Source organism: Nyctereutes procyonoides, unplaced genomic scaffold, assembly GCF_905146905.1.
Source record: "Nyctereutes procyonoides isolate TBG_1078 unplaced genomic scaffold, NYPRO_anot_genome, whole genome shotgun sequence".
Lineage (NCBI taxonomy): Eukaryota > Metazoa > Chordata > Mammalia > Carnivora > Canidae > Nyctereutes > Nyctereutes procyonoides.
Genome location: NW_026575122.1, coordinates 30973017 through 30994668, shown reverse-complemented (window position 1 = coordinate 30994668; position 21652 = coordinate 30973017). Strand labels below are relative to the sequence as shown.

Here is a 21652-nt window from a genome sequence, read left to right as displayed (position 1 = left end):
AGCTTGTCCAGTCATTGTGAACAGAAGTGTGGGAGGAATTGTATTTGCCTCTCTATGGCCAAGGCCATGGAAGCTGTGGAGCAGGGCCTCCTGGGGACTCTCACACCCCTGGTATGATCTGGTATGATCAACGACTTCACATTGTGAAGGCCACAGGTTCTCCACTTTCTCTCTGTACAATGAGATAGCCATGTCTATCTCACAGGTTGTTGATCAAATGAAATAATAGACAAAAAGAGCTTAGCTGGTGGTCTGGAACATGGCAAACACTGGGTGGCATCTGCTGCCATCTTGGTTTTACTCCCCCGGTAGGCAGGGCAACCATCCTGTCAGTGCTGGTCAGGCCCCGTTATGTTGTGCTACAGGTTGTGCTAGGTAAGTACCCTTGGAGGACAGGAAGCACTGCACACCCCTGTCCCTGAGGTGGGGAAGTTTTGCCGCAGCGAGCAGACCTGCAGTGCAAGTTCAGAAGGGTGAAGAGTCTGTGAAGCTGGTGTACCTGAGCAAGGCTGCATGTGGTCCATGGGGCTGCAGGCGGGCCTGAGGCCTTAGGAAGGCTAGAAGTCCCTGGAAGAATAGGTGGGATGACATCCCAGATAAAGAACAGAGCCGGAGGAAAGGATTGGAGGCAGAGAAGCCCCTGAGGATGTAGGTCCTGGCAGCTGGTGGTGTGGAGGCTGAGCCCCAGAGGCCGACTGCCAGCCTCACCTCCTGGCTGTGCCCATTCTGCCTCTGTGACCCTCGGCCCCTTCCAGAAACCCTGCCGCCCTGTGCTCCCCTCCCTCTGTTGTGAGGATTCAATGAGCTAACGGATGGAGAGGTACTGGAAAGCATGGCTGGCACTGAGTCGGCACTCAGTTAATGCCATCATGATCAGAAAGGGCTGCCAGACTGAAATAAGACTTGCAGTCATTCATTTACTCACTTCTGCACGAACTCCTCGACTGGCCCCCTGCTGCGTGTGAAGCCTCGTGGGACACAGGGTTGCCTATTTCCAGTATTTCGTCCAGGGAGGAGGTGCTGGGTGGTAACTCCTGATTGAATGCACATTGTTGAGAACCTGTGATATTTTAGGGTTTGCCCTAGATGTCAGGTTGGGACACAGTGGCCACCTGGCAACTGCTGACCAGGAAGGGTAGACATGTGTCCAGCATTCTACATCAAGGGGCTGCTTCATGCATTTTCTCCTTCCAGTGAGTTATGCAGAGAAGTTACACTTAATCCCATGGTATAGACGAGGAATCTAAGGCTATAATCGTGCTCAAGTTCACCTGGCACATCAAACACCTGGGGACCAGGCCCGCGTCAGGCTGCCTCAGCATAGATAAGCTTCCAGAATCACAGCAACTGGCTTGGCAGCCAAGTTGAGGGGCCCAGCCAGGAAACTGCTAACAACAAGAAGTTGTTGAGTTCTTGGACAGGAATGATAGGTTTCCAATGCTGATGAAGAAAGAGTTAACCAGAAGCAAAGCGCCAAAGGGCGCATAGAAGGAGACCAAAGTAGAGAGACCTTTACTTTGTGAGTGAAACTCCTCAGTGAAGCAGGGTGAGGTGAGAAGAGCCTGGGCCTGGGCTTCTCAACTGTTCCTTTCCCCGTAAGTCGTGCCTTGCCCACGTCCACTTGAAAAGATGACAATTTTGATTTTTTTAATTATTCGCCACTTCAAAAATAATTATACCACAGCACAAAACCAAATCAAAGTAAGGAAGCAAAACAACTCTGCACTAAGACTGCCTTTCCCTACAAAATTGGCCTCCACTTGGCATTATCAGAGACTTTGATTCGCCCCTTGCTCTGTCAACCCTGTGAGGTGTACTGGCCTATCCTAAAATGTCAGAAATGCACATAAATAGAATAAGGTAAATGTGAGAGAGATTTCAAAGGTGAAGGCAGGAGGACTTGATGATTGATAAAAAGAGTCAACAGGAAATGAGTCGAAGACACCCTCAGGTGTTCTAATCCGTGTGCCTAAAAGGTTGGTTGAATAATACTGAGGATAGACAAGAAAGTGGGTCAGGGAGTCAGTTTTAGGATTCAAGTGTAGGTGAGAAGTCATGATGAGAAGTCATGTGGAAGCTGGATAAACATGCTCACGACCATCTCTCAGTGAATAGCCATGTCAGATGTGGATTCACTCGTCACATGGGCTCGGGGTGCTTGCATGGAGTGTGGGTCGGAGGCTGGCTCTGCATCCCTGGGGAATGGCTTTTTCTGTACGGCCCAGCATGAGTCACCAGTGAGTCTACATTCTAACAGGTGGGAGGGAAGAGGGGACAGGAGATCAGAGCCCTGCTGTTTAAGGATGTGACCCAGAAGTTACACACTTTTGTGCATATCCATCTGTAGATTTAGTTGCTTGGCCATATTTAGCTACAAGGGAAGCTGGGAGGTGTAGTATTTATTGGAAGTGGACATGTACACACTGAAACTCAGAAATTCCACTACTACAAAGGGGGGGTGAATGGTTTTTGAGGGACAAGCAGTGAGCAGTCCTTGCAGCAGCTTGATTTGTGAAAATGAAAGTTTCTAGTAGTAATAGTTTAAAAAAATATTCAGGGACAATTCAAGATTGAATAAAATGTACACTGTCTCTCCATGCAAGTATGGAATCTTTCCTCTAAACTGACAAAAGGGGAGGAAATAGAAATGAACCCTTAATATTTTATCTATGACTTAACCTTAACCCCACAGTTTCCTGGGATTTACAGTAAATGAGAAAGAGAAAAAAAAAAGAGTGAGAGAAAAAGAGCTTCTAGAATAATATTAAGTATTTTACTGATTTTTCTTATCGTTTCTTTAAACATCTGTTATGTCTACCTCGGAATGGATTGCCTTTTCCTCTGAAATTATTTACATTTAACCACTCCTATTTCTAATTTCCAGGGAAATCGAGTAGACTAGGGAAGGCTAATCCTCATTCTAATACTCGATTTCTCTTCTACTACTATCCCCTTCTTGGGGAAAAGTACAAAAGCCCACTTGCCTGACGTAACTATAAAAAGTGGTATTAGAAAAGTTTGTAAATCTAAAGCTACATAACGAATATTTAAACATGTACAGACACGTTGCAGAAACTTGGGAATGACTTTTTTTAAAAAATTTTATTTATTTATTCATGAGAAACAGAGAGAGAGAGAGAGAGAGAGAGAGAGAGAGAGAGAGAGGCAGGGACACAGGTAGAGAGAAAAGCAGGCTCCATGCAGGGAGGCCGATGCGGGACTTGATCCTGGGTCCCCAGGATCAGGCCCTTGGCTGAAGGTGATGCTAAACCGCTGAGCCACCCAGGCTGCCCCATGACTGTCTTAATCAGCGACGGCTGTCATAACAAAATACCACAGATGAGGCCACGTAAAGGACAGGACGTTATTCCTCTCAATTCTGGAGGCTGGAAGTCCATGATCAGGTCGCCAGCTGGTTAGGTTTGTGGTGAGGGCTCTCTTCTCAGCTTGCAGACGGCCTCCTTCTCAGTGGCCCCATGCGGCAGGGAGAGAGGCCTTTCTTGTGTATCCTCTTTCGATGGCTCTAATCCTATTGGATCAGGGCTCCACTCATATTTAATCTTCCTTACTTATTCCCAATATAGCCACAGTGAAGGTCAGGGTTTCAACACAAGAGTTTGGGCGGCGGGAGGCACAATTCCGTTCACAGCAATAACAAAATGCCTTTTCTTTTTTTCTAGTCATGTGTACCTTTGCCAATGACCGCCCGGATGAGTCAAAAGGCCAAAATACTGCAAGTTCCATTAGTCGATAGATGTGGCCTAGGCTTAGCTGGAACCACCGCAAATACCATCCGCATTATCTTAGATCCACATGGAATGCATCACAAGTATAATGTCTTTAAAGTTGGAAGCCTGGGCTCACATCAAATCTCTGCTTTCGGCAGAAATCAATGCAACAGTAATGCAGTTTTCTGATCCGCATGATTAGAGCTTCCAGAGGTATAAGCCTGGTGTGCCCTGATACCCACTCTGTCTTGTTTTCTAGGGGATTCTTTGACTGAAAAAAAAACAACAACAACAAAAAAAAACTTTCTGCTTACTATTGCCAGCCCCAATTTTGCCTTTTTTTGTCCCCCTCAGGAAGCACAAGATTCCTAGATGTTTATCTGTTTCTCTCCGACAATTTCCTCTTAGTTATAAAAGTGCCACAAAAAGGTAAAATGCTGTTATTTCTAAATAAGTCTGCTAAATAAGGTTAGAGATATTCCTAAATAGGCTGTGTTAAAAATTTAAAGATTGTTCTACATCACATAGGTTTCACCCTCTAAAAGAAATAGAGGGGGACACCTGGGTGGCTTAGCGGTTGAGCATCTGCCTTTGGCTCAAGTCATGATCCTGGGGTCCAAGGGATCGAGTCCCACATCGAGCTCCCTTCATGGAGCCTGCTTCTGCTTCTGCCTATGTCTCTGCCTCTCATGAATAAATAAAATCTTTTAAATAAATAAATAAATAAATAATAAAAAATAAAAGAAATAGAAATACATTCTTAGAAAGACTCCAGCTGTATACTTGTGAAATAAGTCCCAGAAGCCTAGACTTTTTGCCTGACCTGCCTAAGTAAGTGAAGCCAAACTCCTTTTGCCCATATTGGCCTTTGTCTACCATCCACGGCCGTGTTGTTGGTATCGTGATGAGCTACACTGCCTTCCAGATTGTCCACCAGAGCAAAAGCAGCCAGTGAGTGGAGCTGTGGGCGGGGGTTGAGGGGGGTCTCTAAATCTCTAAACTTTCTCTTGTCTTGGGCTGAGGTGATCTTCACCCTCATTTTGATTTGAAAGTGCACACAGTCCCTGAGAGATGATGACCGGGGAGCCCTGGGCTCTCAGTGTCTACCTGTAGGTAAGACCTGCAGAAGCCAACTGAGGTATAGCTGGCATCGCAGAATGAGTCAACTGGGGGCTAACGCCACAAAATCTCTCCTGAGAACGGGCATTTCTTCCATGACTGGAGTATCAGTGGTTACCGTTATGGTGGCTGTTACCATGCATGAGGCCGTGGGGTCTTGCGGTCCACTCAAGGCTTTCTGCTTAATGTCCCCCTTCATAGGGTGCTCCCCGAATGACATGTGTGAGTGGCCGCAGGAGTGGGGACTCCCCCAAGGCTCTCGGGCATCTGCCCCTCAGAGCAGGGAGGAGGGGCTGCAGTGTGTCATAGGCCCTCAGGGGCCTACTGTTGGTTCATCCCACTTCTTTACCAAATGACTCAGCCTTACACAGAGGTAAGATCATGAGCTATTTTACATCTTTTAAGAACCAGAGCTTCTAGATGGCATGTTGGCTAGGTGAGCTAAATAATTTAGGGATCTTTACGTAGTAAAATAGATACCCATTAATCCATCTGTGAATAGCTGATCGGTGATGGGGAAGGAACTGGGTGCTGCAGGAAATTAGGAGTCACAGTTTTGAGAGCTGGATGGCCTTCTTGTGTTTTAAACTACCCAGACTAGTGTGTGTGAATAAGTCAAGCTCTGAGAAATCGTCATCCCCTTCAAAAACCATGAGGCCAACACAGCTTGCCTCCACTTCAAATAGTGGCACAGATCAGAGCATGAGAATTACTGGCAGCCCATAGTAACCATATAATAAGATATGTTGGTTTCATGCTTCACAACTGGATTCCAAAATAAGGAATGTTGGGATGCCTGGTTGGCTCAGAGGTCGAGCGTCCTCCTTCTGCTCAGGGCGTGATCCTGGGGTCCTGGGATCGAGTCCCACATCGGGCTCCCTGCAGGGAGCCTACTTCTCTCTCTGCCTGTCTCTGCCTCTCTCTGTGTCTTTCATGAATAAATACATAAAATCTTAAAAAAAAAAAGAAAAGGAATGTTATGTTTTAAATTCCTCTATTTTGTTTCCTCTTTGCTATTTGATGCACATTATATGTCATGCAAATCACAATCTTTGACACTCTTTTTTTCTCAATTGAGCATCTTATATTCAGCACCTTAAGTCATTCAATTATTTACAAACCATAGGCATGGAATCTACTTAGAGTTTAGTGTTAGATTCCATGGATAGAGTTGGCCAAAAGGAGGCTCCCCTTTCTGACTCAACCAACAGAGTACAAGGGAGAGATACTGGAAATGAAAATCTTCCCAATGATGCAATGGAGACTTCAATGTTTCCCAGTTGTGAGCATCACTCATTATTTATTCAGACAATGAAACTTGGGGATCGGGAACACTATGTATGTTAAAGCTTTAAATCGCTAGGTATTGGACGGAAATGCTTTCCAAGATCCAGAAAAAAAATAGCTGGAGTTCAAGCACTTATTTCTAAAAACTGATTTGGTTAAGGATGCACTTTAGGTATGTGCATCAGTAGTTACTTTCGACTTATTGCACTATTTTCTTCTTTACTTTCAGAAACGTGGAGGCTCCGACACTGGTTTGCTGTGTCCTTTGCTTACTCCTGAGCTGCAAACAGTAATAAAAGAGGGTGGTTCATGCCCATCTCACTAGACAGATTAGAGGACAAAAGTATTGATCTACTCCCCATGTCAGGTTTTTGTTTTTGTTTTTTGTTTTGTTTTTTTTGTTTTTGTTTTTGTTTTGTTTTGTATCATCCAGCTTCTCTGTTTACCATCACAGAGTTTTGTAGGGTCCTTTTTGGGGGTAATAAGACATGAATCCAATTTAAATCTTCATAAAATGCAATGCTGAGTTCCTAGGTGGCTGTCACTCAGTCTATGGATTAGTTCTGGAGAAAGTCGGGCTTGGTTTCCAATGCGTGGATAATCCAGCTCTGCCGCTCCCTAGCTGCGTGACCATGAATTTTCTCCGCCACAGGTTTGTCTCTTGGTAAAATAGGAATATGGACCTCGGTGGGTGGTCAGGAGAAGGAAATGAAACGAGGCCTGCAAAGCACTCGATCAACTGCCGCCCAGTATTATGGTACCGTGGCCAGGGCTATCGCCGTTGGTAGAGCACCGATGGCCCACAGCGTGCCGTGCCAGCCTGAGATACCGCAATAGCCCGGTGGAAGGAAACATGCCAGAAACCAGTCTATGCACGGATGCCCCAGACACGTGGACACGGATGTGGCTACGGCAGAGACACGGGGTCATCCCCACGCACCCAAGCCTTCCTGAGCGCCCCCGGACAGCCAGGCACTCGGTGGGCACCCCGGAGCTACAGAGACAAGCCAGGAGCAGGCCTTGTGGGGGGGGGAGCCCTCCAAACGATCAGAACTCAAGAGTAAGTCCTGTCGTGAGAGCCCCGAGACTCCGGAGACTCCAAGACACCCCAGCTCCTGAGCGCTGGGTCCCGGCCTGGGTTCGGAAGGAAGCAGCGGCTCCTCCCGCCGGGGAACGGGCCTGGGAGAGGTGCGGGCGCGAGAGGACCCAGGGCGCCCTGGCCGGCCGCGACCCCGCGCCGCTCGGAGCGCCCGGAGCGGCCAGGGCACCGCCGAGGCGACCGCGGCCAGCGCAGGTGCAAACTCGCGAAGGGAGGCGCCTGCCGCGCAGACCAGGGCCCCCGGGGGCGCCTGCGTCGGGACACGGGCCTTCCGCCCTCCCTGCTTCCCACTTCCAGGAAGATTCGCTGAAGGGCGTGGGGGTCGGGCCCAGAGGCCTCACGTCTCACGTCTGCATTGGCGGGAGCAGCGCGTGCGGCCGGCAGAGCAGAGGGCGATTCCAGAGAAGGCCTGAAAGGGGCGTCCCAGGGGCGCCCCAGGGGCGCGGAGCCTCTGCCGGGGAGGGATCCTCCTCCCCGCGGGGCTGGTGCTGGGCAGAGCAGCGCGGACGCGGACGCGGACGCAGACGCAGACGCAGACTCGGACGGGCGAGGCGCTCCGAGGCCCTTGTCCGTGCGGGGAAGCGTCACTGGCAGAGGCGACCCCGGGGCGCGAATCTTTCCTCGCACTACAGGGGCCTCAGCTAGAAGATGGTAGGGGGCCCGGGGGCCCCGGGGGCGCAGCGGTTTAGCGCCGCCTTCGGCCCACGGCCTGATCCTGGAGACCTGGGATCGAGTCCCACGTCGGGCTCCCCGCAAGGAGCCTGCTTCTCCCTCTGCCTGTGTCTCTGCCTCTCTCTCTGTCTATGTCTCTCATGAATAAATGAATGAAATCTTTTTTTTAAAAAAATGATGATGATACAGGGACTTGAGGGGAGGAAGCCGTCAGAACCCTGGGGGGCAGGGGTGGCGGCTTAGGGTGAGGGCTCAGGTTATCCCATATCACGGGTTACCTTGGGAGATGCATTTTTTTTTTGAAAAAAAAAATAATGAAAACAATCTTTTTTTAAAGCTATATGTCCACCATTTTATTTTCTGATGTTACTACCATCTCATTATATATATATATTTTCCCCATTCCTCTCATCTATTATTTCAACTGCTGAGACACGTAGTGCATGAAGCAAACTAGCAGCAGAGTGAGAAAGAATAAGGGGTAAAAAAAGAAGAGATGGTGCTTCGGAGTGATTGACAACCCAGTTTCAAATCCTGGCCATGTCCTTTACAAGCCGGATGAGCTTGGAAAAACTAAATCAGGGGGATCCCTGGGTGGCGCAGCAGTTTGGCGCCTGCCTTTGGCCCAGGGCGCGATCCTGGAGACCCGGGATCGAATCCCACATCAGGCTCCCGGTGCATGGAGCCTGCTTCTCCCTCTGCCTGTGTCTCTGCCTCTCTCTCTCTCTGTGACTATCATAAATAAATAAAAATTAAAAAAAAAAAAAAACTAAATCAGTTTCCTGGTTCCTAAGTAGGAACTAGAGGGCCTATTCGGTTGGTGTGTGGCTTAAATGACACAAAAAGGAGGAAAATACGGCCCAGTGCCCAGTACACAGTAAGGGCTTAATAAATGGTGTCAGTTATTATAATTATTATTATTATATTAGAATGTCAGGCAAGAAAAGGGGCAATTCTTGACCGCATATTTCCTCTCATTTTATTTTACAGGCCTAGCTGGACTGGTTCCCTATGCTTACAAAGTCCCCTGTGCCCATATTACAAATCAAACAGACGAGGGATGCCTTGAATAATTGGGAACTACAGTTGCAGTTTTTGAGGCAAATGGACTCCAAATCCAGCCAAGAACAACAACTTGATCTGTAAAGCCTCACTTGCTACGAGGAATTTATAAAGAGGAAAATCAGGGAGTAAAACAAAGGCAGTCAGATCTTTTTTCCAGAAAGTCATTTTAATAGCCCTCTCAACCTCAGAGAAGCTGGACAGAATTTCATGACCTTAAGAGAGTTTGTTGTGTTAGAATTTAGGAATTAGGAGGCTTAGACCACTGAGTGGTACCTGTGATACTAGACTAGTTCTTGCATTAAGAAAATAAAAGTCTTACATTCGCTTTGATACTGAAATGTGTCCCAGCCCACTGGCAGGGAGTCTCAGTTAGACCCAGACGTTTCATCGAATACAAATAATGACAGCGAACGAGCACCGGCTTAAGGCTCAGCTGGAATAAAGGCTGGTGCCACCTCCTCCACCCCTGAGGGCTACTTGATGTGACCCGAGGACCAGCCTGGCTTGGTTTTCTGTTTGTTCCTACACCTAAACTAACTGTATAGGCTGCAGAATCGCCGTGTTGTATTAATAATTCAAGGAAGAAGCTTTCATTTTAAAAAGCTCCTGCTACCAAAAAAAAAAAAAAAAAAAAAAAAAAACAGAACAAAACAAGCGGGGGGGGGGGGGGTGCTTTTCCCAGTATCTCCTGTCATTTCTCTAAGAGACCAGCTAGGAAATGACCCAATAGACTGCTTCTTTTGCAAGAGCAGAAACCACACCAACACTTCTTTTTGTTTGTTTCACATTTCACATAGTTTGGGAAGGCTGAATTTTGAGTCAATTTTTTGGCCTGTTTTGACGCCCTCAGATTTGGTATTTTTGCTACATCTTAACTTGTTTATAACCCTTGTTTTGCTGTGATTTCACTTTAAATACAAAAGTAACATTTTAAAAAGGAGTGGTGGAAATCCAAGAAACAACAGCTACATACTTTTCCATATTTTTATTGTCTATATTTTACACACACACTATCCCCCTAACATGCTAAATTTCTTCTTGAAAGTGCCCATTTTCCACAAGGTAAGCCATAATTGCATTTCATAAAGCCCCACTAGTCTTCAGCTAAGGAAGGAAGGGTTTTCATATTTAAATGAGCTCTATTTGGATATAGGTAGTGAAGTTTCAGCCTCGGATTTTTTTTTTTTTTTTGTAATCTATATAAACCCACCACATTCATTAAAAACAAATACTCCAGGTTCTTACACTGAGGAACGGTTGGATTTCATATTAAATGATTTGTCTTTGTGATCTTTTTCTAGCACTTGGGCTGAGAAATTCTTGCCTTGCACAACGTGAAAACAGACATCAGCAGTGGATAGCAGCACTCTTATTACAAGCCCAAATGGAAAACATCAAAGGTTCTATTTATTTTATAGAGTTTGATTCTTCAGATTTGACATAAGGAAAAAAATCTCACTCCAGGCCTTTTAAATAATATTAAATGGGAAATCTTGTGTATTTCCTTCACCAGCTCTTGGGAAGGGCAGACGGTAAGAGGCAAAGGATGTGGACATCTAGTCCATATCATGCAAAGACATTTCAGGAGTTAACTGTTTCCTTACACTCGCATAGTTGACACAGCCATCATCATGTTCTCCTGGACTAGAGGTTCAAGTGCTGCTTCTAAATTCTGCAGCTTAAATAGAACAATGGGGAAAGAACTGCTTTTACGCTGCATGATTGGCTTTGAAGGTTGCAATCAATTTCCAAAGTCCCGGTACACAAACAATGTGATGTCAGCTTATATGAGGGGCCCCTGCCATAGTGACCTACCTTTGAAAATATGCCAATGTTGATACAGCTATGGAGGGGATACAGAAAGCAGCTGTCTGACTCTGATATCTCTATCTCAGACGTTTCCATTTTTGTCTTTCCCCAGGAAGGTTTTCATCATAGCAACAACATGGCCAGACAATTAATGCAGTATTGCATTACTCTTAATAACTCAATTTCCTGGGTCACCTCCCTTGGTCTGTTTTTCAAGTTACGCCACTTGTTAAGAACTATTTCCATACAAAATGGAAATTCAAGAAATTCAACTTTCAAACTTATCTATATTCTCGGCGCTCATTTTTCTAATTAGTCATCATTGACTATTACGGTTCCTTGATTACTCATAACTGTTTTTCCAACTACTATACCATACTCATTTAATCCATTTGCATTTTCATAGATGATTAGAGATATTTATGATATATTAGATTTAAGAAAGAAAATGGGAAATATGCAAATGTTCCTTAGTCTTCAGTTTTAAAGAGTAAATCAGTAAACACAAAGGTAAATATTAGTCCAAATATGTGAAAAATTCATATATTTTAACAGAAAACATGGATGGCACAAATAACAGCAGCAATCTCGTTTCATCAATAATCAGGATACCAAGAATCTATCTTTATTTACATTGCCTGCAGAATCCTCTGAAATATAAGGATCTAAAACAAGTGGTGCACCCTTTTTAGATATTAGGGATTAAGACACTCTTTCAAACTTTTGTAACACTTAGTGATGGGTTAGAAGGAATTGTGCATCTTAAAAGAGTTCCAGAATTTGAGAATTTGAGCCAGGAAAATCCTCAGTATAGAGGAATAATGACTGCAACAAATGTGAACTATGAGGAATTTTTTGGCAGGCATATACTGATACCTAGACTACCTAATAATGTTTTAGTAGGACTTGAGGGAAGCATGGTGCTATTTAAAATTTGTAAAGGGTGAAAGATCAGCTGAATGGAGCGTCAGGAGGAAAGCAATGCCCACTGCTTGTGCTCGGTATGGACTCTAGCATCTCACTTTGTCTATGTCAAGAACGAAACTTAATTTCCTACACGGTTTGTACATCAGTCTTACTGCTTTGGAGTCCTCACATGCAATAATAATTCTGATGTATACTTTGCTCTCCTAACAAATTAAGCAATCAATAAGGTCTATATTTAATAGTCTTAAAATTCCTATTTGCCAACAGTTTCCTCATCTCAGGTATATTTTATAATACTCTCAGAAATCCCTGAGATTAAATTCCCTTATTTTAAGGAAAAAAAAAAAAAAAGAAAGTATCTGTGCCAGTTTCATCAGATAGCAGTTTTACATGGGAGCTTTTCATAGAAATAGTTAAGATATCCTTCTCTGAACCTCATTTTTTGAAGATTGATGAAGTTTGTCATAAAACTACTTTCTGGTTTTGAGTGGTGTGTGTGTGTGTGTGTGTGTGTGTGTATGTGTATGTGTGTTAGCACAGTATAATCAAGTTTATTTGGCAGAAAGGACTTGAAACATCATTGGTATTTTTAGGAAGAAAGGCAGCTTGAATTATATTGTCATGGTGCAATATACTATTGACTGCATTTAAAAAACTAGTTCTTATATAATCAGATTATATAAAAAAGAAATCCACATATTTCAACTTCAGGAATGCTAACTTTTGCAATTTCCAAAGTGGAAGTATTAAATTTATCAATTTGGGCTTTAAGTTAAAGGATGGAAAAGAGAGGATGATGCCTGAGGAAGTCACGTGCACAGTTGAGGAAAACACAGATTTCACCACGTAAACCAGGCAGTACAGATGAGTGCAGCATAAAGGGTGAAGCACTGCTAGAAGAGAGTGTCACACTCTCTGTATAATAATCTCAGATATTAGAATAAGTGGAAATAAGAGGGGGCAGCCCTGGTGGCTCAGCGGTTTAGTGCCTGCCTTCAGCCCAGGGCATGATCCTGGAGACCCAGGATTGAGTCCCATGTCAGGCTCCCTGCATGGAGCCTGCTTCTGCCTCTGCCTGTGTCTCTGCCTCTCTCTCTCTCTCTACATCTCTCATGAAAAAATAAATAAAATCTTAAAAAAAAAGAAAGGGGAGGAAGATCTGGAAAGCAATAACTACATTAATGTTTAAGAATAAATGAGGGGTAAAAAAGGGCAAAGAACAGGGACTAGATTTCAAGTGAGTTCCTAGAGATGGAACCCAGATAAGACTGACAGCAATTATGAGGAGAAAACAATATAGATTTATGCAAAGAAGATTTAGGAAGAAATTTCTGGCCAAAAAATAATATACATATTTTAGAAAAAAAATCAACAATCATCTTACAGGAATTTTTAGATATAAGCCAACACAAGAGGAAGGTAATGGACAGGGATGAGGCAATCTCTTGGAATTCCTTCCTAAAGTCCCCTGAGTCCACTAAGTATATATGTGTGTGTGTGTGTGTGTGTGTATATACATACATATAGATATATATAAATATATTTATATATATAAACATATATTTATATATATTTTTATAGCTATTTTCACCCTTAAATCTCAATCAAGGGAGAGAAGACTGAGTAAATAAGCATCAAGATATAAAACAGCTTATGAATACACTATATACAAAGAAATATTAGCACTTCTGTGTTCATCACAGCACTATTCACAATAGCCAAGAAGTGGAAGAAACCTTAATGTCCATCAATATGAATAGATAAAGAAAATATGGTAGATACATACAATGAAATACTGTTTCAGCCTTCAGAAGAAGGAAATTCTGCAACTCAACAATACAGAAGAAACTTGGGCATTATGCTAAGGGAAATAAGACAGTCACAGAAAGAGAAATACTGTGTGACTCTACTGACATGAGGTATCCAAAGTAGTCAGATTCATAGAATCAGAGCAGACAGTGGTTTCCAAGAGACGAGGAAAAGGGGATTTACCAATCAATGGCATACAGTTTCAGTGAAGTGACATGAGAAAGCTCTAAAGGTCTGCTGTACTATACAACTAAAAAGCTGTCAAAGAAGGTAGCTCTCATGTTAGGTATTCTTACCACAATAAAATTTTATAAAGAATCTGCTATATATGTAAACTGGAATTCTATAAAGCTCACAAAATAACATATCTAATATATAATCTAGTAAATTCTTTTTTTTTTAATCTAGTAAGTTCTTAAAGATATACACATTAAACTCTTCAGAGGCAAGCACATTCGAGTAAAATGAAAGAACACTTCCAGAACTTTGGTTCCTGGGAAAAACACAATACAGAATGATGGCATCCTGAGCCTTCAGATGTGTATCTTTAAATGGTTACCTGGGTACTAAACTTAGATAAACAATGAAAGACGGAATTACTTTGATATTGTGTAATGTTTCTTTGTAGTTGTTAATTTTCCACAATAATGAATGGAAAGGGAATGAATGTCTTAAGTAAAATGGCTTTAGTAATTTCTCTTGAAATTATGAACTTACTATTCTAAGTTGAACATCAAAGCTTACCCACTCTCTACAATCCAAGGGCAAAGTTCTAACATTCTGTAAATAAATACAAAATGGTTGCTGTTTTATACTCTTTTTTAAATAGACAAAATAATTTATAGTCACAGAATACATCTACTAGAAAGAAATGTTTTTTAATATCATCTTTAACAAATTAAAAAAAAGCAACAATTCAATAAGGATCCTTCCATTGTTCTTTATACAGTTTTAAATGCTGTTGTGTAATTTATCAGTTACATTTATAATCAATAAACCTTCCACTCACTGAGTTTAGAAATTACTGTATTTACTGAGCTAAATTCTCTCACAAAATAAGGCACAACTACATGATCACAAGTAGTAAACACAATACAAATAATGAGTTCAAAACCTAAATGAAAAAATATTCATGCAAAAGTTTCTATAGAAACTATGAATATATGATCCAGTTCAAGGAAGTACAGAATGTCATATACATAACTGCATCATGTTACAATAAATTCATTACTTCTACACAGAAAGAACCTATTTCCAATTCTATTTTATACAATTTTACATAAATTTAGTAAGTTTATGCACAATATTCACATCTGCAACAATAACAAATTGATCATTAAAATTCAGGCAAAGGGCAATTAAAACACGATAATGTGTGGCACATTATAATTACAGAATACCATTCATCAAGCTCATGTCTAGGAATACTAAATTGATGGCACATTTAAATCTTATGGATCAAATCATCCATGGTTTTATAGCCAAAGTGCATTAAAAAAAATTGCTATAGTCAAATAGCTCATGAATATCAAAATATATGATCATAATTTGCTCTCCACTTAAAAGCTAAACATTTTTATGCAAATGCAAAGTTAAAAAAAAGTGGCTTCAAAGTTCTCAAAACTATAAAATAATCTTAAAGCCTTTCTAAGAGAGATGGGAAACTAACAAATTTGGCAGTTACTATGTGACATTACTGTGAGGAAACTATTACACTAGCTAATTCCACATTAAGAGGTAGTTGAACAAAATGTTATTTGTACACTGCATTGAGGTCTTTGTGTTTGTTTCCCTCTTTTTTCTTCAAAATGAACTAATTCTATACCAGCATTTTTGTCTTCTTCCTATTAAAGGAAAACTATAGGTATAGTTTATTGTACACTAACCCAGCAAAACTTGACTTTAATTCACATTTCTGTGCTCGGGTTTGGAATTTACTAACGTGTGATGCCAACAGACTTTGCGTTTAGAGCCAAAAGCTCAGATATGCCAGCTCTAACTCACTGACAAATAGTACCAGCAAACATCTAAAATATAGAGCCAATAAGAACTCAGAGGATGACTTTTTATTAAAAGAAAAAGAAAATTCTGTTTCCAAAACACTTTAAATTCAGAGTTAATATGCAAAAAAAGTTTTATTTCTAATATTATTAGTATAGTAGCCAATGGTAAATTATTCAGGATCTATAAAATGAGATCTAATTTTCATTTAGCCAATCAAATGCATATGGTTTTATTTGTTGTCCTCCCCACAATTTTTTTGTGAATATGCGGGTGGGGGACAAGACAGGGAAAACTCCTTCAGTGCACCCAATTAGGAGATGAAGTAAACAAATATTTGAATCTAGAATTCTCATGAATTTGTATGATCTTAAAAAAAAAAACAGTGCTATATCTATTTTTCCAACACAGAAAGTTTCTAAGTTTCATATTAAGTTTCTTATGTGTTAAAGTGTAGAATTAATACTATTGAAAGGATTTATAAGTATATAAAAATGCATAAATAATTTTAGCTCAATTTATATTATCCAACTATTATTTTTAATAAAAAAAATCATTGTATTTCCTCTTTAAATAAGCTCAAGGATATTTGTTTATCCAAATCTAGGGACTCAATCAGGGTCCTTAATAGCTACTGACAACAGGATTTACTTAAATCAATTTTTTTAAAATAATTAAATGAATATATGGCAATCTCTTTTAGTTCACAGATGTTACAGATAAAGCATAAACACAACTTTATTTCACCATGATATCTGAAAGCAAGTGTATATTATAAACTATTGCAAATGAAATATTAACTCCCATCCTTCCCCGCTATTATTACTAAATGATTACTGTGCACAAATGGATAACTTCACATTTTTTCTCTAGAAAGAATAAACCAATATTAATGACCTCTACAGATGTTTTCCAATTTGCCAAATTAATAAGATCATGATAAATTAAAGTTCAATTTCATTTTTCAGGATACAAATAAGCTAGCTTTTAATTACCCTTAATTAGCCATTTTCAGTTCTGATTATAACTTTGGGATTCCCAAATACATTTGTTTTTGGTGATATTCTATTCTCCACCTGTTACTTTGAGATAATTTCACAGCAATATTTTTGGGAAGTAAAAAGATTTACCAGCTGGTATGGAACCCCAAATTCAGAATCATTTTAAATTTAAAGTTCACGACTTTCAAAAATGTTTCCCTGTTAGGTAAGAAAAAAATGTAAAGTAGAATATTTAATGTCTCCTTACCATTTGTATTTGTTTTCACAGATAAGACTAAAGCAGTATCAATTATTGGCTTTAAGATGCAAAATTATAAATAGTGAAGCTGAGCTATGCTTGGAAAGGTTAAACCAAATAAAGGGAAAAAAATAGATCCATTAAAAAAGCAAACTCAGATTCCCAAAGAGGCAGGAGAGACAGTATGAGGCTAATCTCAAATTAAAATGGAAGTTTTTCCCACTTAAAAGAAACTGAGAATAGAACCATTATACAATTTCTATTATTCATCCTCCAACTGGGGTGAGGGTGAGAAGTTTTATAGAATTCTTCATTGAGAATATGAGAGTTTAAAAATGAGATAGAAATAAGACAAATAAAAAGAAAAATTAACCCTAATCTTTAAAATACAATCCCAGGATAACCATAAAGTAAGCAAACTGATTTTACAGAGGTTTCCAGAAATTCTACCCAAGAGAATTTAATAAATATTGTTAAAACAAAAACCATGTTCGAATTCATGGTTAATATATATTTCAACATAAACTGCATTTAGAACACTTGAGTGGTAAATTTATAACGTAACAATGCAATTGAGCTATGGATCTATATATAAGAAAAACAGCTTTATAGTTCTGTGCATGACTTCACAAAGATTATTTAATATAATTAATGTGCTATTGTGCAACATATATGATGTGATAATATCGCCCATGTACATTTTTGTACACGAAATTTGGGAGAAAGAAGTAAGCTAAGGAAGTGTATTCATGTCATTTGTGAACAATGAAATTATATTTAAAAAAATACATTGCTATTTTCTGTCCAAAGTTTATTTACATTTCATTGGCTAATTCTAAACTTGGCATGAAAGCTGTTCCAGGGGTTAAAATGGAAAAAAGTGATGAAAGATGAGCCCAAGTCTCACAAAAATAGAAGAGTTTTTACTTGATAACATTCCAAAATATATGAATTCTAATTTGGTCTAATATTGCAACCACTGTCCAAATCAAATAGTAGTCCAAGACCTCTATTAAGTGCATTTATTAAAAATCTAATGTTAGTGTAATACTACTCTGACATTGTGATAACCCATTATCCTTGCAAGTCATTGAAACATGCATCACAGACACGAACAGGCTTCTTGGAAGAAGGAGTTAAGGCATTTTTGGCTGAACACTCAGCACAGAAGATATTTCCACACTGTCTGCAGTGATGCTGTAAATGACAAAAATTAAACAATTTCAAGCATATGACTATACCAAAAGCATTATGAGACTACAAGAATACTGCAGACTGCATTGTGAAGGCATATTAACTTTCAAGTGATTAGTGTCTTATTTAATAATATAATATTTCAATATGTCAAGTTAATCCCTTAGTTATCTGAATGTTTCCTATTTATCAGATATTATGTTAAACACTTTACATGAAATTTATCATGGAATTCTCAAAAGTACCTTAAGAGGCATCTAAAAAGTGATGATAAAGCACTTCACTTTATCAGGTGAAAACCATTCCTATTTGCCAAGTATTTCAGGCATAATTTTGTCAAGGGGAATATAAACCTGAAATATCACATGGTATTATTTAATTTTTTTTAATATCTGCTTTTTCTTTAAAAGAACCCAATGATGACTAAAACATATGAGTTTAATACTGGCCCATTGGTTCAGAAAATGATTATTCCAGAGAGTAACCCAATAGGAAGGCAACAACTAAATTTAAAACTAAAATTGAAGCACATATGCTGACCAGAAACTAGACTGTATAAAACTTAATGATTCTACACAGTTGCAAAGTAAATCAATAAATAGAAAACATTTTAATCTGTCAAATGCAAGATATTTTGATGATTAAGACATTAATTGATACTGAGAAATAAAATCCAGAACCACAGCAATATGAACAAAATCATTTACCCGTCTCACTGTTACTGAGAAGCCTTTCCCACAGGCCATACAGTTTTGTACTTCATTGTCTTCAGCCCATTTCCTATTTAACGCTTGTGTATGTTTGATCTATTAAAAAACAAAACAAACAGCTAGCTGCCCATACATTATAATATTCAACATTTTAAAGACTGATGCATAATTTCTAATTGGGTGCCCAAGCTTTATAATTTTGACTTATAGGCACCACTGGATAGAATTTTAAAAATCGGAAATGCTTTGGTCAGCTTCCATTGTCAAAAGTTACTACATTCTTAAGTCCGAATGATAAAAATAAATAAATAAATAAAGTAAATCAAATTTTAGTCCTCAAAGTCATTGGTAATTTCTAATCTTTAGCGATTTCCCATCCATGCTAATCTTTCAACCTTCCTCAGCACCAAGTCCATTGCTTCTTTAACACATAGTGACTCACCTATTCCTTGGTGTTTCTGAATTTTCCCAGTACTGAAAATTCATGAATGACAAGGCTTTATAACTAATCCCAGGGGTCTCTCAGGCAAATTCTTTTTGCTTTTATTTAACTATCCATAACACCTACTTTGTGGTAGTACTGACAGTAACCATTCAAAAGTATTTATTAAATACAGGAGTTTGTTTTTTTTTTTTAAGATTGAAAATATGCTTTTCACTAAGAGTTCATTCCAGTCTGAAAAACAGCCTCACATTACCAGATGACTTACTTGAAGGGACTGATTTTCTCTACCCAGTTCCTGCACCGCTGCAGTGGTATTATCCAGCTTTCTTTGCAATTCTAGGACTTTGGTTTGAAGTTTTTCTATTTCACCTTCTCCTTTAAGATATCTAGAACAGATTGCAAAGACACCATTAATTTTTTTTAATGATAAAGATGCTTCCAGAGCATAGATAATAAACTACTTCAGTAACTTCAAATATAATACATTAATTTCAACCATCTGATTGTTTTAAGAGTTAGTTTCTAAATAGCTACATAAACACTTGCAGGACTTATATACTTTTCTTAAGATTCTTCCATTTTAAAAATTGTGGAAAAAGACTACATTTTCATCACCAAGAATGGAAACAAACTAATTTTACTAGACATCAATCACCTTTCTAGTAGTGCTCTCCTTTCATCCTGATTATTCTGAACTGTAGCTTCTAGTACTGCAATTTCACCCCGTAAGTCATCTGTCTGTTTCTCGAGCTCACTGACTCTCCGTTGACTGGACTGCCACTCCTTCTTTACAGTGCCTAAGTTTTCATTTAATGCTGTAATCTGCATGGTAAGTTTAGCTTCGTTTTCTTCATGCTTCTTCATTCCTATTTCTTTTTCTTTTATTTCAGAATGCTGAGAAAAGAACAGTGAGAGAAAAGAAACCTATTACAAAAGTAATGCAAAATAAATTTATTTAGCTATTGAATTTAAAATATTGGCAACACAAATACTATTACTTCTTTAGGAAAGAAGGCAGGATATATTTCATTTTACACTAATTAAATTGATTCCACAAGTATCTGTGACTCTGAACTGGCTCAAAGGCCATAATGCTGAAATAATGGTCAGCAAGCTTCTTACAAGAGCAATTAACATAAAGCAATTTGAGAATTTCCCTTTCTCACTAGAGCAGGGGAAGAACACATAGTTAGGGAGAGCAAGGTGCTCTGGACACAAAGTCGGCATTTTCAGTCTCAAAATCCACATGCATCTTTTTCTCTATCAACCTGCCAAAACAAAACAAAACACAAAACAAAACAAAAATACAAATTCTTTAAATCACTGTGTGAACTTGAAATTGCAAATCTTCAACTAAAACATTCAGCACTCAAGTTATGTGGGGATATTTGGACTTAATTCAATAGAGGAAAGCCAGATGCTTCCCATGTTGGCATGCACAATTTAGGGAAGGAAAAGTAGACTTTAGTCATCAAAATTCCAAACTGAAGTTTCCGTTCTCCCTTATCAACCTTCACTTTGATCAAACAAATGAGTTTAGCGTTATTAGCATTCATGCCATTTACCTCAATCTACATAGTTGTGGATTTGTTTCCCTAGCACTAAAAGTCTTTTTATTTCTTTGAATTATGTTTAATTGAATTTTCACTTATATAAACCAAAATATAATTAAAGACTAAAATATTTCCAATCACATATCAGCTCTTTGAACAAATCAGATCTCCTTTCTCAATCAAAAATTAAAATACTAGGTGAGAGTATTTAAATCCTAACTTCTAAGGAGAAAAATCCTCTTACTGGATTGACTTAACAAAATCAATTACAAAACACACTCCCACCATTAACTTACTGACCAGTTTAGCTTCCTTCTCAGTAAATTCTTTCTTGAGCTCATCTTCTTCCTTTTTCACCTGCTCTTTTAGCATTTGCTGGTTTCTCTTCTCCTGTTCAAGGGTGGCCTTCAGAGAATCTACTTTCCCTTGAAGCTCTAATTTCTGCTGAATCAAAAGTTGTTTGGCATCCTTGAGATTTGTTACCTCCTATTGAAAAAGGCCAAAAATAAATCATCCTTTATGGGAAATATTTCCAAGCATAGCTGATATTTATACAAGTTATCATAACAATATATATAATTTGAGTTTTAATCTCTTAGGAGATTCTTAAAGTTCAATATTTTAAGCAATTGGCTAAAAAGATGCAAGATTATTTACTTTCTGCTCAACAACCATTTAAATTTAAGTAATAACCTTACATGCATGTTTTGATTAAAATATGTGAAAAACTTCTACCTCTCTGTTTTCCCATTCTTCACTTAGCAAGTTTACTGGTCACCACCTTAGGCATCACACACTGTGTTAGGTTTTAAGAATATATATAAAGATGAATTATATACATTAATTGCTTTAAGGAAGTCACAGTGTGCAATAACATAATGATATAAAGTGATAAATTATAAAGCAAAATAAGTATATTGGTAGACATAAAAGGTAATGAGAGCACTCAAGAGAGAATTTAACCTTTCTCTAAGAAAATTAGTAACATTTTACAA

General features: G+C 39.3%; 2 protein-coding genes across 2 annotated transcripts in view; one reads left to right on the top strand and one right to left on the bottom strand.

The window, feature by feature from the left end:
* PLEKHG7 (pleckstrin homology and RhoGEF domain containing G7) overlaps nt 1-11992 on the top strand; it is a 60500-nt gene extending 48508 nt beyond the window's left edge. The window contains 7 exon segments of the mRNA XM_055336456.1: nt 4083-4140; nt 4142-4157; nt 6364-6445; nt 6448-6501; nt 10272-10367; nt 11333-11369; nt 11371-11992. Coding sequence (XP_055192431.1) covers nt 4083-4140; nt 4142-4157; nt 6364-6445; nt 6448-6501; nt 10272-10367; nt 11333-11369; nt 11371-11440 — 413 coding nt within the window. The 3' untranslated portion in view covers nt 11441-11992.
* A 2380-nt stretch (nt 11993-14372) lies between these two features.
* Nucleotides 14373-21652, bottom strand: part of EEA1 (early endosome antigen 1) — a 115392-nt gene continuing 108112 nt past the window's right edge. The window contains exons 25-29 of the mRNA XM_055336671.1: nt 20958-21143; nt 19760-19998; nt 19370-19490; nt 18657-18755; nt 14373-17952 (exon numbers count right to left, since the gene is read on the bottom strand). Coding sequence (XP_055192646.1) covers nt 17830-17952; nt 18657-18755; nt 19370-19490; nt 19760-19998; nt 20958-21143 — 768 coding nt within the window. The 3' untranslated portion in view covers nt 14373-17829. The remainder of the gene's footprint in view (nt 17953-18656; nt 18756-19369; nt 19491-19759; nt 19999-20957; nt 21144-21652) is intronic.